This window comes from Salmo trutta, chromosome 20 (genome assembly GCF_901001165.1).
Source record: "Salmo trutta chromosome 20, fSalTru1.1, whole genome shotgun sequence".
Classification (NCBI taxonomy): Eukaryota; Metazoa; Chordata; class Actinopteri; order Salmoniformes; family Salmonidae; genus Salmo; species Salmo trutta.
In genome coordinates, this window is record NC_042976.1 from 27,349,062 (window position 1) to 27,376,333 (window position 27,272).

Sequence of the window (27,272 nt, forward strand, 5' to 3'; positions counted from 1 at the left end):
ATTTTGTTTGTAGAAAGTATATTTCACAGCGGTTTAGATGGTGCAATGATTTTCTATACAATTACTGCACGTTTTGTCACATAAACTGAAATTAGGCAAACAATTAGAATTTTTGCAACCAGGAAATGGCAGTGATTTCTGCATATTGCTCCTTTAATGTATGAAAGTATATTACCTAATAAGAAGGCAATGTTTTTAGTTTAATTGTTTTTCTCTTACTGTACATTTGAGTGTAATTCCATAGCCAGAGGAGAGAGTAGGTTTACACACATTCCTAATTTATTTACATAAATAAGGTCTTTATGAGGTATAGGTGAATTCACTTTAAAGGGGAAATCTGCAGTAGCTTTGTCAATTTATACATTTGTGATATATACCCATTAATTCTTGAAGAATATAACTTATAAATGCCTCATGAACTTATTAGTTCAGCTGTTTTACCCTATCAGAACTCGATATATAAGAATATTTTACTCCAATGTTTGCAAACAAACTAAATGTAAACAAACATGGTACCTCAAAACATGGTGAAAACTATAATTGTTATATAATCAGTCCTTGCATCCATAGCTCTGTCCAGGAATTTGAGAGTGGTTACATTTCTCCAGCCCAATCCCTCAGATTTTTACCAAAACGGGTGGGGAGTGATTTGTTATTGATTCAACTTCTGATTGCTTCTGATGTGTTCAGTAATGTCCGTAGACTGAGTTGAATCTTTCGAAGTACTGACTCCGCTGGCGTTGTGCTCTTCGGGCAGCGTGACCTTGAGATGGGGCATTGCTCTCCTGGTGAGAAGAGAGGTGAGCAGAAGAGAGGAGTGAAGGAGAGAAAAATGAAGATAAGAGATCAATGAGAGGTGAAAAGAGGGGATGAAAGGAGGGAGTTAAAAGATGTAAGACAAAAACAGAAGTTAATGTTACAACGTGAAGAAACGTGACGACATGTGAAGCAACATGTGATAACAAAACTACACATGACAACATCTTAGCACATGTGAGAACATGATCTCATGTGAAATAAACAACATGACAAAACAGGAGGCCAAATTTCAACATATGATCCCATGAGTTAGATACTATTTTTACAGCTAAACTAAGGTGTTAATACTGAAGGACAGTATGCTGCTGTATAATGTTTACTTGGGACTCAACCAGGATTTGAACTAACAACTTCTTGGTTGCTAACTACCTGAAGTTCCAGCTGTGCCACCAGGTCTGTGGACATAATGGTGATAGAGTATATATTTATTGGCAACAATACATTTCTACGCTTTGCCTAAAATTCCAGTAAAAATAAAGTAAATATATACAAAAACATGAAGGTGTTATTTCTTTAAATTAACAGTATGCTACTGTATTCTGATTTAAATTACTATAAAATCTTGTACTGTGATGACAATTAGGATTTAACTTCTTGGTCAATAGCAATCTATAATGTCCTGCTACTGTGCAGCTCCACCACCAGATCTGTGAAAGTAAAAGAGATAAGGGCCATAGACTTATTGGAAACATCTAACTGCCTCTGGAAGTAACGTCAGCACATGAACTTTGTGAGATGGGAATAGCCGCACACAAGCCTTAGATTACCATGTGCAATGCCAAGCGTCGGCTGGAGTGCTGTAAAGCTTGCCGCTTTTGGACTTTGGAGCAGTGGAAACGTGTTCTCTGGAGTGATAAATCACTCTTCACCATCTAGCAGTCCAACGGACTTATCTGGGTTTGGCGGATGCTAGGAGAACGATACCTGCCCTAATGCATAGTGCAAAATGTACAGTTTGGTGGAGGAGGAAAAATGGTATGGGAATGTTTTTCATGGTTCGGGCTAGGCCCCTTAGTTCCAGTGAAGGGAACTCTTAAAGCTACAGCATACAATGATATTCTAGACGATTCAGTGCTTCCAGCTTTGTGGCAACAGTTTGGGGAAGGCCCTTTCCTGTGTCAGCATGACAATGCCCCTGTGCACAAAGCGAGGTGCATACAGAAATGGTTTGTCGAGATCGACGTGGAAGAACTTGACTGGCCTGCACAAAGCCCTGACCTCAACCCCATCGAACATCTTTGGGATGAATTGAAACGGCGACTGCAAGCCAGGCCTAATCGCACAACATCATTGCACGACCTTATTAATGCTCTTGTGCCTGAATGGAAGCAAGTCCCTGCAACAATGTCCCAACATCTAGTGGAAAGCCTTCCCAGATGAGTGGAGGCTGTTATAGCAGCAAAGGGGGGACCAACTTGACATTAATACCCAGGATTTTGGAATGAGATGTTCGATGAGCAGGTGTCCACATACTATTGGTCATATAGTGTATATTCACATGTCACCAAACAGTTGATTAAAACATTGTTTTGCAATGAAGGTCCACAGTAGCCTTAACAGCACTCTTCGGGGTAGCATCATTGTGTAGCCGGAGGAAGGCTAGTTTCCATCTAACTCTGGTTACATTGACTTGAATACAAAACCTAGGAGGCTCATGGTTCTCATCCCCTTAGACTTGCACAGTAATTATGACAACTTCCGAAGGACGTCCTCCAACCTATCAGAGCTCTTGCAGCATGAACTGACATGTTGTCCACATGTTGTCAAAGGATTAGAGAATGAATCTAGTACTAGCTAACACTGCAGTGCATAAAATGTGGTGAGTAGTTGACTCAAAGGGATAGAAAGACTATAGTTGAACAGTTATGAACAAATACATTTCTTAAAAAATGAAGGAGAAGCAAGAGCAAAATTGAGAGAGAGAGAGAGCTAGCTATGTTTTGATGTATTTTTTCACTTTCACTTTCAGTTACTTAGCTAGCGAATGCAGCTTGCTAGCTTAGCCTTATCAAACACCCCGGCTCAAACAGACAGGGATGCTATGTTAGCTAGCTGGCTATGGCTATCCAGCACTGGAACTCTTCCAAGTCAATGTAAGCTTTTGGTTTTATTAATTTATTGCCACCGGGACCCGCCAGTGTAACTGCTTTCTGCCTGTACACTGTACTGCATGATTGAAGCGGGTTTACTAACATACTGACCACACCGCGTCTGTCGCGTGCTCGAGCACCAGGTGCGCGAGCGTTGCAAAATACATTTACACATAAATGTTATTCAGTCATTGCACCCATGCTGATCGCGAGCGTCTGCGTAGCCAGGCACTAAAATAGAACTTGGTTTTATTTGTGACGCTTGACGCACTGCAAGTCCCGCCTCTCCCATCTCCTCACTGGTATTTAGGAGCATATACCCATGTGAGTGATTGAAAGATGAACTGAGGTCCATACTCAAGTCCAGTTGGTGGTGGTAATGCACCTTAAAGTTGGTTGCCAACCGCCATATAAAATCCAAAGACTGCTGTTGTTATGTGGCTGCTATGAAAGTAACCATCTGAAGGCACTGCTGAAACATTAATACACTCCAGGCCAAAAGGTTGCAAGTTCAAATCCCGACAGCATTTATGCACACTTAGGGCTAGATTTTAGCGGACAAATCAAATTGTATTTGTCACGTGCGCCGAATACAACAGGTGCAGGTAGAACTTACACGGAAATACTTACTTACAAGCCCTTAACCAAAAATGCAGTTTAAAAAAAAAAAAGTGTTAAATAAAAATGTATAATAAAAAATACAAATAGTTAAAGAGCAGCAGTAAAATAAAAGTAGCGAGGCTATATACAGGGGGTACCGGTACAGAGACAATGCGCGGGGGCACAGGTTAGTCGAGGTAATTGAGGTAATATGTACATGTAGGTAGAGGTAAACTGACTATGCATGGATAATAACCAGAGAGTAGCAGCAGCGTAAAAGAGGGGGTGGGGGAGAGGGGCAATGGAAAGTCTGGGTAGCCATTTGATTAACTGTTCAGGAGTCTTATGGCTTGGGGGTAGAAGTGTTCAGAAGCCTTTTGGACCTAGACTTGGTGCTCTGGTACCGCTTGGCGTTCGGTAGCAGAGAGAACAGTCTATGACTAGGTGTCTGGAGTCTTTGATAATTTTTAGGGCCTTCCTCTGACACTGCCTGGTATAGAGGTCCTGGATGGCAGGAATCTTGGCCCTGGTGATGTACTGAGCCGCACACACTACCCTCTGTAGTGCCTTGCGATTGGAGGCCGAGCAGTTTCCATACCAGGCAGTGATGCAACCAGTGCAGCTGTAGAATCTTTTGAGGATCTGAGGACCCATGCCAAATCTTTTCAGTCTCCTGAGGGGGAATAGGTTTTGTAATGCCCTCTTCACAACTGTCTTGGTGTGTTTGGACCATGTTAGTTTGTTGGTGATGTGGACGCCAAGGAACTTGAAGCTCTCAACCTGCTCCACTACAGCCCCGTCGATGAGAATGGGGGCGTGCTCTGTCCTCCTTTTCCTATAGTCCACAATCATCTCCTTAGTCTTGATCACATTGAGGGATAGGTTGTTGCCCTGGCACCACACAGCCATGTCTCTGACCTTCTCCCTATACGCTGTCTCATCGTTGTTGGTGATCAGGCCTACCACTGTTGTGTCGTCTGCAAACTTAATGATGGTGTTGGAGTCATGCCTGGCCATGCAGTCATGGGTGAACAGGGAGTACAGGAGGGGACTGAGCACGCACCCCTGAGGGGACCCTGTGTTGAGGATCAGCTTGGCAGATGTGTTGTTACCTACCCTTATCACCTGGGGGCTGCCTGTCAGGAAGTCCAGGATCCAGTTGAAGAGGGAGGTGTTTAGTCCCAGGTCCTTAGCTTAGTGATGAGCTTTGAGGGCACTATGGTGTTTAACGCTGAGCTGTAGTCAATAAATAGCATTCTCACATAGGTGTTCCTTTTGTCCAGGTGGGAAAGGGCAGTGTGGAGTGCAATAAAGATTGCCTCATCTGTGGATCTTTTGGGTGGTATGCAAATTGGAGTGGGTCTAGAATTTCTGGGATAATGGTGTTGATGTGAGCCATGACCAGCTTTTCAAAGCACTTCATGGCTGCAGACATGAGTGCTGCGGGTCTGTAGTAATTTAGGAAGGTTACCTTAGTGTTCTTGGGCACAGGGACTATGGTGGTCTTCTTGAAACATGTTGGTATTACAGACTCAGTCAGGGACAGGTTGAAAATGTCAGTGAAGACACTTGCCAGTTGGTCAGTGCATGCTCGGAGTACACGTCCTGGTTATCCGTCTGGCCCTGCGGCCTTGTTAATGTTGACCTGTTTTAAGCTCTTTCTCACATCGGCTACGGAGAGCATGATCACACAGTCGTCTGGAAAAGCTGATGCTCTCATGCATGCTTCAGTTTTGCTTGCCTCAAAGCAAGCAAAGAACTAATTTAGCTCGTCTGGTAGGCTTGTGTCACTGGGCAACTCACGGCTGTGCTTCCCTTTGAAGTCTGTAATAGTTTGCAAGCCGTGCCACATCCGACGAGTGTAGGAGCCAGTGTAGTACGATTCAATCTTAGTCCTGTATTGACGCGTTGCCTGTTTGATGGTTCATCTGAGGGCATAGTTGGATTTCTTATAAACATCCGGGTTAGAGTCCCGCTCCTTGAAAGTGGCTTCTCTATCCTTTAGCTCAGTGCGGATGTTGCCTGTAATCCATGGCTTCTGGTTGTGGTATGTACGTACGCTTACTGTGGAGACAACATCATCGATGCACTTATTAAGCCAGTGAATGATGTGGTGTACTCCTCAATGCTTCTGGAATAATCCCAGAACATATTCCAGTATGTGCTAGCAAAACAGTTAGCATCTGCGTCATCTGCACACTTCTTTATTGACCGAGTCACTGGTGCTTCCTGCTTTAGTTTTTGCTTGTAAGCAGGAGTCAGGAGGATAGAATTATTGCCAGATTTGCCAAATGGAGGGCAAGGGAGAGCTTTGTACACATCTCTGTGTGTGGAGTAAAGGTGGCCTAGAGTTTTTTCCTCTGGTTGCACATTTAACATGCTGGTAGAAATGAGGTCAAATGGATTTAAGTTTCTCTGCATTAAAGTCCCCAGCCACTATGAGCGCCGCCTCTGGATGAGCGTTTTTCTGTTTGCTTATGGCTATATACAGCTCATTGAGTGCGGACTTAGCATAGCAGTTGTTTTGGCGGTGTCGGAGGTGGAACTGCGTTAGAGCTGTCAAATCAACAAGCAGCTCCTGGCATTATACTGATAGCAGACATTGTCATTGTCTATGATTGGAGAAAACTGAGGATGGAACAACAACATTGTAGTGACTCCACAAGAATAACTTATAGGATGAATGCAAATACACAGAATAAAAATATTCTTAACTTCTTCGGGGTAGGGGGCAGTATTCCGAAGTTTGGATGAATGAGGTGCCCAAAGTAAACTGCCTGTTACTCAGGCCCAGAAGCTAGGATATGCATATAATTGGTAGTATTGGATAGAAAACACTAAAGTTTCTAAATCTGTTAAAATAATGTCTGTGAGTATAACAGAACTGATATGGCAGGCGAACACCTGAGGACAATCCATCCAGAATTTTTTAGCTCACCACTGATTACAATGCCTTTCTATGGAAATATAAAATAAATACCATATTGCAGTTCCTATGGCTTCCACTAGTGGTCAACAGTCTTTAGAAAGAGTTTCAGGCTTGTTTTTGGAAAAATGAGCTAGAAATTGTAGTTTTTCTAAGTGGCTCCCAGGTCTGTGAGAGCCGGAATTCTTACTGGTTGGAAGGTGATCAAATACTTATTTCATGCAATAAAATGCAAATTAATTACTTAAAAATCATACAATGTGATTTTCTGTATTTTTGTTTTAGATTCCGTCTCTCACAGTTGAAGTGTACCTATGATATAAATTACAGACCTCTACATGCTTTGTAAGAAGGAAAACCTGCAAAATCGGCAGTGTATCAAATACTTGTTCTCCCCACTGTATGTCTGCGTATTGGAGTGTGCCCCTGGCTATCGGTAAATAGCAAAAACATCTGGTTCGCTTAATATAAGCAATTTGAAATGATTTTCACTTTTGATACTTTTGATTTTACTAGGCAAGTCAGTAAAGAACAAATTCTTATTTTCAATGATGGCCTAGGAACAGTGGGTTAACTGCCATGTTCAGGGGCAGAACAACATATTTTTACCTTGTCAGCTCGGGGATTCGATCTTGCAATTTTTCACTTACTAGTCCAACGCTCTAACCACTAGACTAACTGCCGTCCCGTACTTAAGTATATTTAAAAGCAAATACATTTAGACTTTTACTCGAGTAGTATTTTACTGGGTGACTTTCACTTGAGTAATTTTCTATTAAGGAATCTTTACTTTTACTCAAGTATGACAATTGAGTACTTTTTCCATCACTGGGGAGGGCCTTGTATGCTTGCTTTATCATCTACACACCTACTCACTTATTATTGATATCTACGTAGTCCATTGATGTGAATCACACTGCTCTCTCATTTAGCTATTTGCACCTTACGGATTTTGGTGGTTGTGGATGACTGTTCACAAATCTAAATGTGTATTTGAACCCAATAATAGTTGAATTCAAGAAGTTTAAGCTGCCTATCAATCATTGTTTTTTAAACCAGCTATTGAAAAATCACGGGATAAACAGAGCTCTGAAAGACGTGTGTCACAACACAAACAATACCTCACAGTGATGGGGTGCAAAGAACTGGACTAAATAGTGTGTGATAATGACATACAAGTGTGTGAACAGGTGATTAGAATTCAGGTGATTGGGATCTGGAGAGTGAGATGCATTCAGGGGATCTAGCTGTTTGAGGGTGTGAATTGGAAGCAGATATTACAGTACCCCCCCTCCCCTCCACGGGCGGCTCTTGACGGCCTAGGAAGCTGAGCAGGGGTCCTTCACCCGGGGCGTGGAGCTGGGTGGTCAGGACGGTTACGGTGGAAAGCCAGGATCATGGCTGGGTCGAGGACATCCTGGGTGGGGACCCAGGGCCGTTCTTTCGGTCCGTACACCTCCCAATCCACCAGATAGTGGATGCAACCAGCCAGGTGCTTGGAGTCAAGGAGGGCTCGGACGGAATAAGCCGGTGCACTGCAGACGTAAAATGGAGGGGGTGCGCCACAGGAGGATGGAGAGGGCTGTACCTCACAGGCTTGAGAAGAGACACATAGAAGGATGAGGAGATCCAGTAATGGCGAGGCAACTGGAGACGGTAGGTGACAGGATTGATGCGGTGTGTTATTTTGAAGGGACCAATGAACCGAGCACTGAACTTTTTGCAGGGGTCATGAAGCCGGATGCCCAGGGTAGAGAGCCACACACATTGCCCAGGGTGGAAGAGTAGAGTAGGTCAGCGACGCTGGTCAGCAAACCTTTTCCAGGGAGAGGGAAGCTTGATGGAGGTGCCGATGTGCGGTCTCCCAAACCTGCTCGCTCCGTCGTACCCACTCGTCGACGGCAGGCACAGTTCCGGGCTCTGTCTCCCATGGGAACACAGGGGGTTGTTATCCGAGGACGCACTGAAAAGGAGTGAGATGGAGTGAGGAATACAGCATGGAGTTCTGTGCGTATTCGGCCCAGACTAGATAGCGACTCCACTCATGTAGTTGGTGGGTGCAGTGTTGGCAAAGGCACTTCCCTATTTTCTGATTCAGGCGTTCCGTCTGCCCGTTGGTTTGGGGATGGTATCCATAGGATAAGCTGATGGAGACCCCCAGTTGGTTGCAGAAGGCTCGCCACACCCTGGAGACGAACTGGGGTCCCTAATCCAAAACAATGTCTTCTGGGATCCCATAAGGACGAAACACCTGTTGGAACATGCACTTGGCCATTTCCATGGCATTGGGTAGATGCAGAAGGGGGATTAGTTGGCACATCTTGGAGCACCGGTCCACTACAACTGAAAAAGTCGTGAAGCCTGAAGAGTAGTCGTGAAGCCTGGCAGATCTGTGAGGAAATCCATGGCGATGTGGGACCATGGTCTATGTGGTGTAGGTAAAGGTTCGAGCTTACCGGTAGGTAGTTGGCGAGGGCTCTTTGCCCAAGCACAGACAGGACAGGAAAAAACGTAATCTCGGACGTCGGCTGTTAGGGATGACCACCAGAACTTGCTTGTCTGTAGGGGTCTGACGGACGCAGGGACATAGGTCTTGCCTGCAGGGGTGTCGGGAGGTGCTGGGTCATGGCATAGGCGTCTGGGCGTCTGCTTGGATTTCCCACTGTGTGGGTCCCATGACACAAGACAGAGGCAGGATGAACTGGAGCAGTTTTTAACCTCTCTAGGGTATGTGGGACGAAATCGTCCCACCTACTCAACAGCCAGTGGAATCCCGTGGCGCGTTATTCAAATACCTTAGAAATGCTATTACTTCAATTTCTTAAACATATGACTATTTTACACCATTTTAAAGACAAGACTCTCGTTAATCTAACCACACTGTCCGATTTCAAAAAGTCTTTACAACGAAAGCAAAACATTAGATTATGTCAGTAGAGTACCCAGCCAGAAATAATCAGACACCCATTTTTCAAGCTAGCATATAATGTCACATAAACCCAAACCACAGCTAAATGCAGCACTAACCTTTGATGATCTTCATCAGATGACACCCCTAGGACATTATGTTATACAATACATGCATGTTTTGTTCAATCAAGTTCATATTTATATCAAAAACCAGCTTTTTACATTAGCATGTGACGTTCAGAACTAGCATTCCCACCGAACACTTCCGGTGAATTTACTAAATTACTCATGATAAACGTTCACAAAAAACATAACAATTATTTTAAGAATTATAGATACAGAACTCCTTTATGCAATCGCTATGTCCGAATTTAAAATAGCTTTTCGGCAAAAGCACATTTTGCAATATTCTGAGTAGATAGCCCGGCCATCATGGCTAGCTATTTTGAACCCCGCCAAGTTTGGCCCTCACCAAACTCCGATTTACAATTAGAAAAATTTGATTACCTTTGCTGTTCTTCGTCAGAATGCACTCCCAGGACTTCTACTTCAATAACAAATGTTGGTTTGGTTCAAAATAATCCATAGTTATGTTCAAATATCCTCTGTTTTGTTCGTGCGTTCAAGACACTATCCGAAGGGTGACGAAGGGTGACGCGCCCGACGCGTTTCGTGACAAAAATGTCTAAATATTCCATTACCGTACTTCGAAGCATGTCAACCGCTGCTTAAAATCAATTTTTATGCGATTTTTCTTGTAAAAAAGCGTTAATATTCCGACCGGGAAACCCTGTTTACGTTCAAAGACAGAGAAAATAAAAACATGGTGTCGCCTCGTGCACGCGCCTCAGTCTCATTGTCCTCTGATCGACCACTATCCAAATGCGCTAATGTTTTTCAGCCAGGGGCTCCAAAGACATCATTCACCGGTTTGCCGCCTTCTGAGAGCCTATGGGAGCCGTAGGAAGTGTCACGTTACAGCAGAGATCCTCAGTTTTCAATAAAGAGAGTGTAGAAGCCCAAGAAATGGTCAGAGACGGCACTTGCTGTAAGGAATCTTCTCAGGTTTTTGCCTGCCATATGAGTTCTGTTATACTCACAGAAACCATTCAAACTGTTTTAGAAACTTTAGGGTGTTTTCTATCCAAAGCCAATAATTATATGCATATTCTAGTTTCTGGGCAGTAGTAATAACCAGATTAAATTGGGTACGTTTTTTATCCGGCCGTGCAAATACTGCCCCCTATCCCCAACAGGTTAAAACAGGCGGGAGACCATGACAGCAGTTCCCCTTGCCGCCAGGAGATGGCAGGGTCGTGACGGCTTAGCCAGGGGTGACCGAGGACGAGGGGTTCTTTAGGTGAAGACAACACCATTAACTGATTGACCTCGGAGTGAAGGAGGCCAATCTGAAGGGTGAAACTTTCAGTCATGCAAGTCACAAGACCAATTCCGAGAGGTTGTCCGTCCAGTGCATTAATCCTAAAGGAAGGATTAACAGGGATTAGCTTGACTCATAACTGTTGTGCCAATTGTTCGTCAATGAAATTTCCTGCAGCTCCCAAGTCCCTCCACAAACTGAGTGACCCCATTAGCAGTAAGAAGAGCCGGGATCCCAAACTGCCTTTTGGTAATGTTCAAAAACGTAGAGGTGCTTACCTGGGCGGAAGTGGAGGGGTTGTGGTCACCCCTTCGTGGGGGCGAATCAGACAGCTATTGAGTAGGTGGTTACTCTCTCCACAATAGAGGCACAGATTCACGTAACCTCCGGTGTCTCTTGGCAGGCATGAGAGGGGCGTGACCGAGTTGCATGGGTTCGGGGCTATTGGACCTTGTTGGACGAGAGAAGGGTTTGGAAGACTTGCAGGCCATGGATGACTGTATAGGTCTGCGGTCCACCAGCAGGTTGCCAATGGATATGGACATCCGGATGTATTAGTTTAGGTCTGTTAACTTCTTGCGGATCAGTGGGACGCTAGCGAAATTGCAGAGCGCCAAATTCAAAATAAATGACTATAAATATTAAACTTTCAGAAATCACAAGTGCAATACATCAAAATAAAGCTAAACTTGTTGTTAATCTAGCCGCCATGTCAGATTTCAAAAAGGCTTTACGGCGAAAGCAAACCATGCAATTTTCTGAGGACAGTGCCCAGCACACAAATGCATAACAAATCATTTTCAACCAGGGAGTTGCGACACGAAAGTCAGAAATAACGACATAATATATGCCTTATCTTTGAAGATCTTCTTCTGTTGGCACTCCAAAAGGTCCCAGTTACATTACAAATGGTCCTTTTGTTCGATAAAGTCCTTCTTTATATCCATAAAAACACAGTTTAGCTGGCGCGCTTCAGTCAATAATCCACTCGGTTTCCCTCCTTCAAAATGCATACAAAATGAATCGCAAACGTTACCAATAAACTTACCCAAAACAAGTCAATCAACGTTTATAATCAAACCTTAGGTACCCTAATACGCAAATAAACGATAACATTTAAGACGGAGAATCGTTGTTGTCTTTACTGGAGAAAAATACAAAATAACGCGCTCTCATTCACACTCTTGGAAACACTACAGCCAAAATGGGAGCCACCTAGAAAAACTACAATTTCTGGCAATTTTTTTCAAAAACCAGCCTGAAACTATTTCTAGTGGAAGCCCTAGGAACTGCAATCGGGCACGATTTTGCCCTATTATAAAAGTGACAGCCATTGAAATCAGTGGTAGGATTATTTTTTTTTGGGGGGGGGGGATGGTTTGTCCTTGGGGTTTTGGCTGCCATTTCAGTTCTGCTATACTCACAGACATTATTTTAACAGTTCTAGAAGCTTTAGAGTGTTTTCTATCCAAATCTACCAATTATATGCATATCCTAGCTTCTGAGCCTGAGTAGCAGGCAGTTTACTTTGGGCACGCTTTTCATCCGGACGTCAAATCACATAACAGGTCCCCGTTGTGACGACCTGAAACTGAATGGTCGAACACCTCCTTGAAGAGGGCGTGGAAACGTGATTCAGAGGACAGATCAGAACTTTGAGCGGGCCACAGGGCTGTGACCCAATCCAGAGCTTTGCCTGTGAGTAAGTCGCTCTGGATAAGAGCGTCTGCTAAATGACTTAAATGTAAATGTAGGGAGATGATGAAGTCCACCCTGTCTTTGTCAGAGGTGAAGTCAGCGGGGTGATGGTCTATGTACAGGTTACACTGCATGAGAAATCCTTGACATATTAGGCCTGGATATGGGGGGAGATGAACGAGAGGAGGCTGTGGCACCTGATATGGGGGAAGCAGGAATGGACTGGCGAAGGAGGTCGCAGAGTGCATCGATTCGTTCCTTTTGTCGGGCCAGACGTAGCTGCAGCTCAGCTGAATCCATCTGTTGTTTTTTTGGTGAGGTTTCAAACGCAGGGCGCAGCAGGTTTATTGCAAAGGACCACAGGCGGAGGCAGGTAGCTTGATCCAGGGGCAGGCAGAAGGTCATACACAGGGGGTCCAAAAGGGCAACAGTACAGGCAGGGTAAAGGCTAGAGGCCTCGTTAGTGAGGCAGGCAAAAACTATCATACACTGAAGGAGTACATCACGGGAAAACCAGCACTCTGAAAGACGTGTGTCACAAAACAAACAATACCTCACAGTGATGGGGTGAAAAGAACTGAACTAAATAGTGTGTGATAATGACATACAGGTGTGTGAACAGGTGATTAGAATTCACATGATTGGGATCTGGAGAGTGAGCTGCGTTCAGAGGATCTCTCCTTCATGACTGTTTGAAATGCATTCACGGGGAAACTTGTTGAGAGAATGCAAAGCGTGTGCAAAGCTGTCATGAAGGCAAAGGTTGGCTACTTTGAAGAATCTCAAATATAATATATATTTTGATTTGTTTAACACTTTTTTGGTTACTACATGATTTCATGTGCTATTTAATCGTTTTGATGTCTTTATTATTATTCTACATTGTATGAGTAGGTGTGTCCAAACCTTTGTCTGGTACTGTATATAAAGTGTAATATTGGGATGCATACTTAAAATGTTATACATTTCATCTCTATATCTGACATGGTACAGGTGTCTTCTTTTTTAGGCCCATAACCATGTGTCTGAGGTATATACTTTTGTTTCAAAGTAGATTTCAAAGTAGATTTGTCTGTGTGACCTTGATTTATCCCACTTCAGTATAGGGTTTTATTAATGACACTGAATTTAAATCGGCAACCACAAGAAAAGCATCCTCTGGATGTAAGTTATCCTCCTTGTTTATAGCCTCGTACAGTTCGTTGAGTGCCAGCTTGCTCTTTTTCTTGTCCTGAGATGGAATGTACAGTGCATTCAGAAAGTATTCAGACCCCTTGTCTTTTTCCACATTTGGTACATTACAGCCTTATTATAAATTGGATTAAAAATAAATAATCCCTCATCAATCTACACACAATATCCTCCTAATGACAAAGCAAAAACAGATTTTAAAGTAAAAACTGAAATAACATATTTACATAAGTATTCAGACCCTTTACTCAGTACTTTGTTGAAGCACCTTTGGCACCAATTCCAGCCTCGAGTCTTCTTGGGAATGACGCTATGAGCTTTACTCACCTGTATTTGGGGAGTTTCTCCCATTCTTCTCTACAGATCCTCTCAAGCCCTGGCAGGTTGGATGGGGAGCATTGCTGCAGAGCTATTTTCAGGTCTCTCAAGAGATGTTTGATTAGGTTCAAGTCCAGGCTCTGGCTGGGCCACTCAAAGACATTCAGAGACCTGTCCTGGTGGAGTGCTGCTCAGATGGTTGTCCTTCTGGAAGGTTCTCCCATCTCCACAGAGGAACTCTGGAGCTCTGTCAGAGTGACCATTGGGTTCTTGGTCACCTTCCTGACCAAGGCCCTTCTCCCCGATTGCAAAGTTTGACCGAGCGGACAGCTCTAGGAAGAGTCTTTGTGGTTCCAAACTTGTTCTATATGGAGGCCACTGTGTTCTTTGGGACCTTTGAAACTGCAAAAATGTTTTGGTACCCTTTCCCAAATCTGTGCCTCGACACGATCATGTCTCAAAGCTCTATGGACAATTCCTACGACCTCATTGCTTGGTTTTTGCGGCATTTGACCACCAGGTGTTCCAAGACATGTGAACAATGGGTCAAGACTTCCACTGTGCTCAAATCAGCACACCATTTGTTGTTAATTAAGAGGCAAAACCCTCACCCCCTCGATTTATCTGACTCCACTGTCCTGTCTGCTCGGTGAATAGAGAATCCATGGTGTTGGAGAGCCATGGGGTGTATCTGGTCCAATAGCCATGTTGCAGAAAAGCTGAGAATATTTACAAGAGTCCTGTTGGTAGGAAATCCACGATCAGAGGTCATCCATCTTATTATGCCAATAGAATGGAGGGAAGAGGTGGCCAGTTTAACCTTGGTCTTAATTTCGCCACTACTAGGAATTGATATTAGATACATTTAGTGAAAATAAAGATAAACACCAAAACAACAAAATATAGCAAATTTGGGTCTGAGCTCGCAAAACAGCGGCCATCCAGTAAGGCACCGTCCTCATAGAGCTAAGCACATGCAAAATCCTAGAGGAAGTGTGTCTGTCCAGTGACTGCAGAGAAATACACATTTCAGAAGGACAATAACCTACAATACAAGGCCAAATCTACACTGCTAACCAAGAAGACAGTGAATGTTCCTGAGCGGCCAAGTTACAGTTTTGACTTAAATCTATGGCAAGACCTGAAAGCGGTTGTCTGGCAATGATCAACAACCAATTTGACAGAGCTTGAATCATTTTTTTAAGAAGAATGGGCAAGCTCTTAAAGACTTACCAAGAAAGACTAACAGCTGTAATCGCTGCTCAAATTGATTCTAACATGAATTGAGGTTGAAGATATTCAGTACCAGTCAAAAGTTTTGACACATCTACTCATACAAGGGTTTTTCTTTATTTTTACTATTTTCTACATTGTAGAATAATAGTGAAGACATCAAAACTATGAAAAAACACATCTGGAATCATGTAATAACCAAAAAAGTGTTAAACAAATCCCCAAATATTTTATATTTGAGATTCTTCAAAGTGGCTATCCTTTGTCTTGATGACAGCTTTGCACACTCTTGGCATTCTCTCAACCAGCTTTATGATGTATTTACCTCCACACAATCACACCTCCTCCTCCATGCTGCTCCTTGTGTTTCTTGGCCCAAGCAAGTCTCTTCTTATTATTGGTGTCCTTTAGTAGTGGTTTCTTTGCAGCAATTCGACCATGAAGGCCTGATTCACACAGTCTTCTCTGAACAGTTGGATGTTGATATGTGTCTGTTACTTGAACTCTGTGAAGCATTTAGTTGGGCTGCAATTTCTGAGGCTGGTAAATCTAATGAACTTATCCCCTGCAGCAGTGGTAACTCTGGGTCTTCCTTTCCTGTGGCGGTCCTCATGAGAGCCAGTTTCATCATAGCGCTTGAAGGTTTTTGCGACTGCACTTGAAGAAACTGTAAATGTTTTACGGTTTGACTCACCTTCATGTCTTCAAGTAATGATGGACTGTCGTTTCTCTTTTCTTATTTGAGCTGTTCTTGCCATAATATGGACTTGGTCTTTTACCAAATAGAGCTATCTTCTGTATACCACCCCTACCTTGTCACAACACAACTGACTGGCTCAAACGCTTTAAGAAGGAAATAAATTCCACAAATTAACTTTTAACAAGGTATACCTGTTAATTGAAATGCATTCCAGGTGACTACCTCATGAAGCTGGTTGAGAGAATGCCAGGAGTGTGCAAAGCTGTCATCAAGGCAAAGGGTGGCTACTTTGAAGAATCTCAAATATAAAATAAATGATTTGTTTAACACTTTTTGGTAACTACATGATTCCATATGTGCTATTTCATAGTTTTGATGTCTTCACTATTATTCTACAATTTAGAAAATAGTAAAAATAAAGAAAAACCCTGCAATGAGTAGGTGTGTCCAAACATTTGACTGGTACTGTATATAAAACATTTTTATGTTGAAATGTTAGATTTTTTCTTCCACCTTGACATTAGTGTATTTTGTGTAGATTGTTGAGAAAAATACAATTACATATAAACTCCCAGCGCTGACAGAGATGGCCGCCTCACTTCGCGTTCCTAGGAAACTATACAGTATTTTTTTTTTTCTGTGTTATTTCTTACATTGTTACCCCAGGAAATATTAGGTTTTATTACATACAGTCTGGAGGAACTATTGGATATAAGAGCAACGTCAACTCACCAACACTACGACCAGGAATACGACTTTCCCGAATCGGATCCTCTGTTTAGTCCACCACCCAGGACAATGGATCGGATCCCAGCCGGCGACCCAAAACAACGGCGCCGCAGAACCGGCAGACGGAGCGGTCTTCTGGTCAGGCTCCGTAAACGGGCACATCAAGCACCGCTCCCAAGCATACTACTCGCCAATGTCCAGTCTCTTGACAACAAGGTAGATGAAATCCGAGCAAGGGTTGCCTTCCAGAGAGACATCAGAGATTGTAACGTTCTTTGTTTCACGGAAACATGGCTCACTCGGGATACATCATCAGAGTCGGTACAGCCACCTGGCTTCTTCACGCATCACGCAGACAGAAACAAACATCTCTCTGGTAAGAAGAATGGCGGGGGTGCATGCCTTATGATTAACGAGACGTGGTGTGATCATAACAACATACAGGAACTCAAGTCCTTTTGTTCACCTGACCTAGAATTCCTTACAATCAAATGCCGACCGCATTATCTACCAAGAGAATTCTCTTCGATCATAATCACAGTTGTGTATATCCCGCCCCAATCAGACACATCGAGGGCCCTGAAAGAACTTCATTTGACACTATGTAAACTGGAAACCACATATCCTGAGGCTACATTTATTGTAGCTGGGGATTTTAACAAGGCTAATCTGAAAACAAGGCTCCCTAAATTTTATCAGCATATCGAATGCGCGACCCGGGCTGGCAAAACCCTGGACCATTGTTATTCTAACTTCCGCGATGCATATAAAGCCCTCCCACGCCCTCCCTTCGGAAAATATGACCACGACTCCATTTTGTTGCTCCCAGCCTATAGACAGAAACTAAAACAGGAAGCACCCGTGCTCAGGTCTGTTCAACGCTGGCCCAACCAATCGGATTCCACGCTTCAAGATTGCTTCGAGATCGTGGACTGGGATATGTTCCGCATAGCGTTGGACAATAACATTGATGAATACACTGATTCAGTGAGCGAATTTATTAGCAAGTGCATCGGTGATGTTGTACCCACAGCGTCTATTAAAACATTCCCCAACCAGAAACCGTGGATTGATGGCAGCATTCGCGCAAAACTGAAAGCGTGAACCACTGCTTTTAATCAGGGCAAGGTGACTGGAAACATGACCGAATACAAACGGTGTAGTTATTCCCTCCGCAAGGCAATTAAACAAGCTAAGCATAAAGTATAGAGACAAAGTAGAGTTGCAATTCAACGGTTCAGAGACAATCACGGACTACAAAAGGAAAACCAGCTCCGTCACAGACCACGATGTCTTGCTCCCAGACAAACTAAACAACTTCTTTGCTCGCTTTGAGGACAACACAGTGCCACTGACACGGCCCGCTACCAAAACCTGCGGGCTCTCCTTCACTGCAGCCAATGTGAGTAAAACATTTAAACGTGTTAACCCTCGCAAGGCTGCTGGCCCAGATGGCATCCCCAGCCGCATCCTCAGAGCATGCGCAGACCAGCTGGCTGGTGTGTTTACGGACATATTCAATCAATCCTTATCCCAGTCTGCTGTTCCCACATGCTTCAAGAGGGCCACCATTGTTCCTGTTCCTAAGAAAGCGAAGGTAACTGAGCTAAATGGCTATCGCCCCATAGCACTCACTTCCGTCATCAACCATATCACCTCCACCCTCCCTGACACCCTAGACCCACTCCAATTTGCTTACCGCCCCAATAGGTCCACAGACGACGCAATCGCAATCACACTGCACACTGCCCTAACCCATCTGGACAAGAGGAATACCTATGTAAGAATGCTGTTCATCGACTACAGCTCAGCATTTAACACCATATTACCATCCAAACTCATCATTAAGCTCGAGACCCTGGGTCTTGACCCCGCCCTGTGCAACTGGCTTCTGGACTTCCTGACGGGCCGCCCCAGGTGGTGAGGGTAGGTAACAACATCTCCACCCCGCTGATCCTCAACACTGGGGCCCCACAAGGGTGCGTTCTCAGCCCTCTCCTGTACTCCCTGTTCACCCATGACTGCATGGCCATGCACGCCTCCAACTCAATCATCAAGTTTGCAGACGACACTACAGAGGTAGGCTTGATTACCACCAACGACGAGACGGCCTACAGGGAGGAGGTGAGGACCCTCGGAGTGTGGTGTCAGGAAAATAACCTCACACTCAATGTCAACAAAACAAAGGAGATGATCGTGGACTTCAGGAAACAGCAGAGGGAGCAGCCCCCTATCCACATCGATGGGACAGTAGTGGAGAAGATGGAAAGTTTTAAGTTCCTCGCCGTACACCTCACGGACAAATGGTCCACACACAGACAGCGTGGTGAAGAAAGCGCAACAGCACCTCTTCAACCTCAGGAGGCTGAAGAAATTTGGCTTGTCACCAAAAACACGCACAAACTTTTACAGATGCACAATCGAGAGCATCCTGTCGGGCCACCTGACACGGCAACTGCTCCGCCCACAACCGTAAGGTTCTCCAGAGGGTAGTGAGGTCTGCACAACGCATCACTGGGGGCAAACTACCTGCCCTCCAGGACACCTACACCACCCGATGTCACAGGAAGTCCAAAAAGATCATCAAAGACAACAACCACCCAAGCCACTGTTCACTCCGCTATCATCCAGAAGGCGAGGTCAGTACAGGTGCATCAAAGCGGGGACCGAGAGACTGAAAAACAGCTTCTATCTCAAGGCCATCAGACTGTTAAACAGCCATCACTAACATTGAGTGGCTGCTGCCAACATACTGACTCATTTCTAGCCACTTTAATAATGACAAATTGATGCAATATATGTATCACTAGCCACTTTAAACAATGCCACTTTATATAATGTTTACATACCCTACATTACTCATCTCATATGTATATACTGTACTCTATACCATCTACTGCATCTTGCCTATGCCATTCAGCCATCGCTCATTCATATATTTTTATGTACATATTCTTATTCATTCCTTTACACTTGTGTTTATATGGTAGTTGTTGTGAAATTGTTAGGTTAGATTACTTGTTAGATATTACTGCATGGTCAGAACTAGAAGCACAAGCATTTCGCTACTGTCACAGGATCCAACGAGAGTGGCGCCCCTCCTCGGTCGGGCGGCGGTCGTCGTCGCCGGCCTATTAGCTGCCACCGATCGTTGTTTCTGTGTCGTTTAGTTTTGTCTGTCTGTTCCGCACCTGTTTTGTGTATGTCATTAGTGGGGACTTATTTAATGTATGTTTTCAGTTGGGATTTTGTGCGGGATTGTTTATTGTCCACGTTGTGTTAGCGACAATTATACGGGAAGGATTTACCGGGCTGCGCTCCTTGCCTTTGTATTATATTTTGTGTTTTATGGGAAAGTGTTTCTCCCAGGCGAACTTTGTATAGCGCCCTGTGCTTTTCGGCGTTTGTGTGTGTCCCTTTTATTAAAAGACACTCACCTCCAGCACCTCTGTCTCCTGCATTTGATTCCGCCTATCCGCCAGTCCAAATCAGACGTGACAGCTACACTCGCATTAACATCTGCTAACCATGTGTATGTGACAAATAAAATTTGATTTGATTTGATACTTTGTAACACAACAAAATGTGGAAAAAGTGAAGGGGTGTGAATACTTTCTGAGGCCTTGTATGTGGTTATATGCACATGTAAGCATGGTTTAAAATTATTATGTTTTAGTAAAATATATCTGTTTGGGCTTCTTGCAGTCAATTTGTAGTCTACAAATAACTTATTATTATGTTCCAGCCCCCTGACCTTCTAACGCGTGAAAGGATGGGTGTGGCTTCGTGACAATGACCACAGGAGCAGCTGCTCACCGATTTGACAGCTCTAATGCAGTTACACCTGATTGAATCTAGGCCTTAATGTCAAGTGTCCCTGAGCACTGCTACTTTTTCGTTTGGTTTTGTCAGATAATCACACAATTATTGACTTGATTTCGGGCAGCTTTTAGCAAAGTGCAGAAATGTGTTCTTGCCAATAAATCTGTGGCCGATTTCTGTTTTGGCCACAGACCTGGTGGTGAAGCTGGAAATTCTGGTTGCTTATATCTCAAAGGTTGTGATTCAAATCCCAGGTGCGGTTGCGTCCCAAGTGTGCTAACCAATGTTGAGGTCAATTCCATTTAAGTTTCATTCAACTCAGAAAGTAAACCGAATTCTAACTCCTAACTTTCAGCTATTGAAATGAATTGTAATTAGAATTAGAATTTCTGTGTACTCCCTGAATATAATTTGTTTTTCTATATTTACTGACAAAATGCAGTTCAGCTGTATAAATACATAAAAGGTTATTTCCACTATTTTCACTTTAACTCAGTAGCTGGTAACCTACTATAACATAATAAGCGCATCTAAAGTATCATATAAGTTTAAATGCAAATGCAAGTGAGGCATGCCAAGATAATTTGCAGGCCAAAAAGTAGCCTACTCAAGTGCATTGCAATTGACAGTAAATATATAGCAAAACTAATATAGTATCCTATTACCGTAAATGTACTGTAAAATGACAAAAATCACAAAATTAACAGCAATGACTAACTGTGTAGTTTCATGTTATTACATATTAAATCACATGATTTCACAAGTGAGAAATCACATTATTTCAAGTGAAATTTCATGTTTCATGTGTTTTTGTAACACTTCACATGTGAAAACGTGTTTCTGGAAAACTTCGTGACATTTCAGATGTGAAATCATGTGAAAACATTTGTTTTATGAACACTTCACGCAACATTTCACATGAAAACGTGTTTTTCAAACACTTGATCATGTTTTCATGTGTAATTTCATGTGTTATTGCTGTTCAGCTAAAACACTAATGCAGTATCCTATTACTGTAGAAATTTACTGTAAAATGAAAAAAATATCTCAAAATTAACAGCAATGGCCAACTGTGTAGTTTCATGTTATCGTGAACGTTAATGTGAAATTTCACATGTGAAAATGTGTTTTTGTAACACTTCATATTTGACATTTCATGCGAAATAATGTGAAAACATGTTTTTGGAACACTTCACGTGACATTCCACATGTGATGACATGTTTTCATGTGTAATTTCATGAGTTATTCCTGTTCAGCTAAAATATGACTCCACCTTTGATTTGAACTCATAACCTCTGAATGTGAAGTACACTGATCTTTCTGCTGCACCACAAAGACTGTAGCATTCTTCTACACATTAATTACCTATAATACATCTCTGCACTTAGCAAAAGAGTGCCATCTGCACTGCTATTTTAGGCCAGAATTTAATCCGATCAAGGTCATAGGCATTGCAGCTTTTAAAGGCAATGTTTCTGTGTTCCTGGAGACTCCATTCACGGTAAATGCTGCATATGTCAGCTCAATCGGATATTACTTTTAGATTTCTATCGCAGAATCTGTTACGTTTCAGCAATAACAGATTGAATGGAGACCTTAGTTATCCGTTATTCTGACTATTCTCTCATCATTGATTTCTTTGACTTATTTCTGCAATATTAAAGTTTTCTGTATAGTTGTCTAATGTTGGTGGTTCCTATTATTCTGTTTTAATGTTACTCATGAATCACTATGATAAATACAATTGTTTTTCTTGAGTGTATTTTTAACAAAGCTGAGATTTACTTTGATGTCCAAAGTGTAGGACTACAAGTGAAATCAGTTATTGACACAGACATGGTGGTGTAGCAGGAAGATTGGGATTCCATGAACCACGAGGTTGTGAGTTCCCATCCCAGGTAAGGACATGTTTAATAATAATGAATGTATAAGCTGATTAAGAGAAGACAACATCCCTGGTTTTAGGCAGAGGCTGTGCAAACTTGTGTTCATCCAGCCCCCAGGATGACATTTCCCATTTTCTAAAACTCCTTACGTACTTGACTTTTTTTAAAACAACATAAACATAAGTAGGATGTGTAAAGGTTTAAGTGTGTAAGGAAAACATGAAAAACAGGAGTTTGAGAAGATGTGAAATGGTGTCCTGGGGGCAGGATGAACACAGGTTGAGCAGCCATTCCGTTTAGAAAAATGATCAAGTGCTTTCAGCTACTGACCTCTCCTCGCCTTTCACAATGACTTGTCTGTTCTTTTTTTATTTTCCTGCAGAAACAAGATAACATGTATTAGGGCTGGGATTCAATCCAATCGTGCTGTGTAGGCGTTGCACCTTTTAAAGGCACTCTTTCAGTATTAGTGGAGCCCACTATCACAGTAAATGCTGCATATGTCGGCTCAATCGGAAATTACCTTTTAAATGTCAAACGTGCTGTAACGTGGATCGACCAATGATCAGATTGAGCCCTTAGATACACTTCTTTGAGTTACTCACCTACACAGCCAGACCATACAGCAGATACCAATGAACAGAGCCACTCCTCCAATAGCAGACAGAATTGTGAAGACCAACAACATCTGTAGGCCATTTTCAGCATTATCTGTGTTAAATCAAACAGACAAAACAAAATTGGGATTATCAGAAAAGTCTCAAAGATCTAAAATGAGTGTCATATTCCTTTGCTTTACAACAATATATTAAATTGGGGGAATAACATTCAATATTAATTGTTTGCAATAATTATCACAATAATGTCCACACAAAAACATCTGATTGGTAAATTGAACACTGTGGCTGTTCAATTTAACACTTTTGAAGTGTTTATATGAGAACCACCAGAAAGTGTTGAATTTACACTTTGCAACGTAAATTTTACACTAACTCTTTGTTAAAGGTACACTGTTATGGTGTTCCCTACTACCTTGTATTTAACACTTTAGAGGTCAGTGTTAAAGGTCAGTGTTAAAGGTACACTGTTATGGTGTTCACTGATACCTTCACAGCAAATTCTCCAGTGTTAAATTAACACTGGTCCTGTGTCTATAAGAGTCCACACTTTTCAGTGTTAAATTAACACACTGCTTAGTGTAAAGCCTTATTTGCATATTTCCCAGAGTGCCTTTCAATGTGAAATGTAGAGTTACCACCCATGACTGTATTTGTTAGTGACAAGACATGGTTGTTGCATTCGTCCATTTTCAGTCCTGTGGCCTTCAGTAAGTGAGATCCTAAGTGAATGTTATCATTACAATCTAATTGTTTAACACAATACCACAGGTACTTCATGAGACCTTATTATGAGGGCCTAGTTTTACCCTAATACAAAGACCTGCAAGTCACATTATGCTGGTTTGCAAAGTGATGTGTAATTCCTATTGGAATCCAGCCGGAGTGGGGATAGCCATCATAGGCTGTCATTGTAATTAAGAATGAGATCTTAACTGGCTTGCCATGTTAAATAAAGGTTACATTTTAAAAAATAGCCTACCGTTGGAATTGTATTCACCCGCAACCTGCATTCAGAATGACTGCTCGGTTTAAAAGACTAAGATATGAGACTACCTTCAGGATCTAAACTGGAACAACCATTTCAGTAAAGGGGAGCAATAAATCCATATAACAGATTGGATTATCTTAGAAAAATGTATCTTATTTATATAAGCATAAGATTAATCAATCAATATACATGCAAAAACATAGATAGGGAAACAAACGATTCGAAAAAAAATCTTACTGCAATAGAGCATGCTGGAAAATATGATAATGATGTTCGTGCATTTGGTTTAAACCTGTTGGGGATAGGGGGCAGTATTGAGAATTTAGAAAAAAATATGTGCCCATTTTTAACTGCCTCCTACACTAACTCAGAAGTGTTTCATATTATTAACAGATTTGGATAGAAAACACTCTGAATTTTCTAAAACTGTTTGAATGGTGTCTGTAAGTATAACAGAAATCATATGGCAGTCAAAACCCTGAGACAATTTCTAACAGGAAGTGTGTATCTGATGTGTTGAAGCCTATGCCATTGAAACACACAGGGACGTATTAATCATTGAGCACTTCCTACGCCATCCACTAGATGTCACCAGTCTTTACAAAGTGGTTTGAGTCTTCTTGTAACGATCGTCGCCTGCTGACGAAGAAGCGGACCAAAACGCAGCTGGGAGCGAACACATGTTTATTGAACACACTGGAATTAAACATGTACACAAAATCAAGAAAACGTGCTCAAAACAAAGAGACAACAACCCACAAACATCGTGGGGGAAAAGGAACTTAAATGTGATTCCCAATCAGACTTCACAAGCGACAGCTGTCTGATTGGGAAATCACCCCCGAGCCCAACATAGAAATAAAACACAAAGAAAGGCTATAACCAAAACATAGAAAATAAACCATAGAAATGCCACACCCTGACCAAAATAGCAGAGTTCACCTGGTCAGGGCGTGACACTTCTACTGTGAAAACTGACCGGACAAGAGACTTGGAACGTTGGTCATAAGCGGATGGCCGATACTGCTCTGGCGCGCGAGTGCATGTTTGGGTACTCTCGTTCCAATACGTTTTAAAAGAGAATGCAATCGTCCGCCTTGAATATTATTAAAGTTCTGATTGAAAAAGGCCCTAATGATTTATGCTATACAACGTTTGACATGTTTGAACAAACGTAAATATTTTTTTTTCCCTCTTTGATGAAGACAAGTCCGGCGGGCGTCGTTCACGTTTTTGAGTAGCCTACAGGACGCGCTAACAACACGGAGCTTTTTGGACATAAATTATGAGCTTTTTCGAACAAAACTACATTTGTTATGGACCTGGGATTCAAAGGTAAGGGATTATTTACATAGTATTTTTGATTTTAGATGACTCCAAGATGGCGCCTAGTCTGTATCGCAAAGCCTATTTTTCTGGGCGCAGTACTCAGATTATTGCAAAGTGTGATTTCCCAGTAAAGTTATTTTTAAATCTGGCAATGTGGTTGCGTTCACGAGATATTAATCTATAATTCTTTGAATGATAATATAATATTTTACCAATGTTTTCGAATAGTAATTATTTAATTTGTTGTGCTGATTGACTGGCGGTATTGGAGAGAAAATATTTCCTCAACATCAACACCATAGTAAAACGCTGTTTTTGGATATAAATATTAACTTGATAGAACAAAAAATGCATGTATTGTCTAACATAATGTCCTAGGAGTGTCATCTGATGAAGATTGTCAAAGGTTAGTGCATAATTTTAGCTGGTTTTCTGCTTTTGGTGACGCCGGTCTTTGCATTGACAAAACATTACACACAGCTATTTTCAATGTACTGTCCTAACATAATCTAACTTTATGCTTTCGCCGTAAAGCCTTTTTGAAATGGGACAACGTGGTTAGATTAAGGAGATGTTTATCTTTCAAAGGGTGTAAGATAGTTGTATGTTGGAGAAATTTGAATTATGACATTTAATTGTTTTCAAATTTGGTATTTCACCTGCTGTTGATAGGGTGTACCAGGGGTGGGACGCTTGCGTCCCACTAGCCCATAGAGGTTAACACCGGTTATTAACACCAACACTGGGGTTCTTTTACACCAATGAGTGTTAATTTAAGACTTACAGAGTTAATTTAACACCTGAATCAAAACGACAAATATTACACAGAAAAATCTACATTAGGTAATACTGGCCAATTTGACACCCTGATATGTTTTTACACCAGCATAAAAAGCAACACCAGCTGGTGTTCAGTCCATTCAGAGTAACAGAAAGTAACACCAAAACCATATCAACACCAAAACTGCTAACACCAGGATATGAACAATGATGATTTTCCTGGGCAGTTTTGCTCATGTCACAATTCCTGTGCAGTTTTGGTCATGTCACAATTCTACTTTACTTTATATCTAGTCTTACAGAATACGGTTTCTTCTCCACATGTTACAGTATCAACAGAAAATCACAATCATTACCTATGAGGTTATCTGTGATAGTCAAATTCCACTCCATTGTCTTAACACCCCTTCGATCTGTGACAGTACAGTTGTAGGTCCCGGTGTCAGTTAGCTCTACAATAGATATAATAAGCTCTGTAGGAGTAAGAGAGTCAGCACTCATCCTGCCTGAGGTGAAGTTTCTGTGAGTTCTTTTCCCCTTGGAATGAGAGAGAATAAGAACCGTGTCCTTTCTCCAGATGACTTGATTAGTTGTGTTCGTCATGGATTCATTGCACACCAAATAAACATCTTCTCCCAAAGAAGCTGATTTATTTGTTTTAATTTTTGTTACTGACTCTATGGGAGAGAAAAGAACAAAGACAATGTTTACAGACAGACAGGCAGGTAGGCAGATAGACAACAAGGTGATCAGATATTAAACAAGAAGGTCTGAATTCATTATTACTGTGTAACGCCCTGGCCATGGAGAGGGGTTTTTGTTCTTTATTTTGGTTAGGCCAGGGTGTTCATAATATACATGACAGCTACTGTGCGATACAGGCTATTTTCGATCAACGCATCAAAACAAACACACACACACACTCACAAACACACACACACTCACAAACACACACACACTCACAAACACACACATAGTACTGTAGTTTACCTGTGTAGACAAGGAACAGCATGATGACCACAGAAACCAAATCCCAGGACAGGAGAGTCGCCATGAAGACCCTGGACGTGACTGACAGAAAGAGACGGACAGAGTGGAGTGGAACTTTAGAGTTAGTGATCACTGCCACAGCTAGCTAACCAGGAACCATACCACTGTTTAGGCTGAGGAGGACGGACAAAAGAGGAAGTGGTCGTCTTAGAGAGGTAGTCTTAGAGAGAAGCATAGAGATGTTTAAAACCTCACAACCAT

General features: G+C 42.3%; 1 protein-coding gene across 2 annotated transcripts; it reads right to left on the bottom strand.

Moving 5' to 3' along the window:
- Nucleotide 1: 1 nt before the first annotated feature.
- On the bottom strand, nucleotides 2-27,272 carry LOC115155812 (uncharacterized). Of its 2 annotated transcripts, XM_029702777.1 has the most exons (5): nucleotides 27,012-27,272; nucleotides 26,378-26,698; nucleotides 22,910-23,015; nucleotides 22,635-22,680; nucleotides 2-785 (listed from the first exon to the last, which is right to left on the bottom strand). In XM_029702777.1, the coding sequence occupies exons 1-5, from the start codon at nucleotides 27,073-27,075 to the stop codon at nucleotides 687-689; spliced, it is 636 nt and encodes a 211-aa protein (XP_029558637.1). In that variant the 5' UTR covers nucleotides 27,076-27,272; the 3' UTR covers nucleotides 2-686. The 2 variants fall into 2 exon arrangements, with proteins under 2 accessions (XP_029558637.1, XP_029558639.1); XM_029702779.1 differs by lacking the exon at nucleotides 26,378-26,698.

Coding starts and splice junctions, on each gene's coding strand:
- LOC115155812 (XM_029702777.1), bottom strand. CDS start 27,075: ATGGCGACTCTCCTGTCCTGGGATTTGGTTTCTGTGGTCATCATGCTG. Junction 23,016..26,377: donor TATCACAGATAACCTCATAG/GTAATGATTGTG, acceptor GATTTAACACAG/ATAATGCTGAAAATGGCCTA. Junction 22,681..22,909: donor TGTATGGTCTGGCTGTGTAG/GTGAGTAACTCA, acceptor TTGTTTCTGCAG/GAAAATAAAAAAAGAACAGA.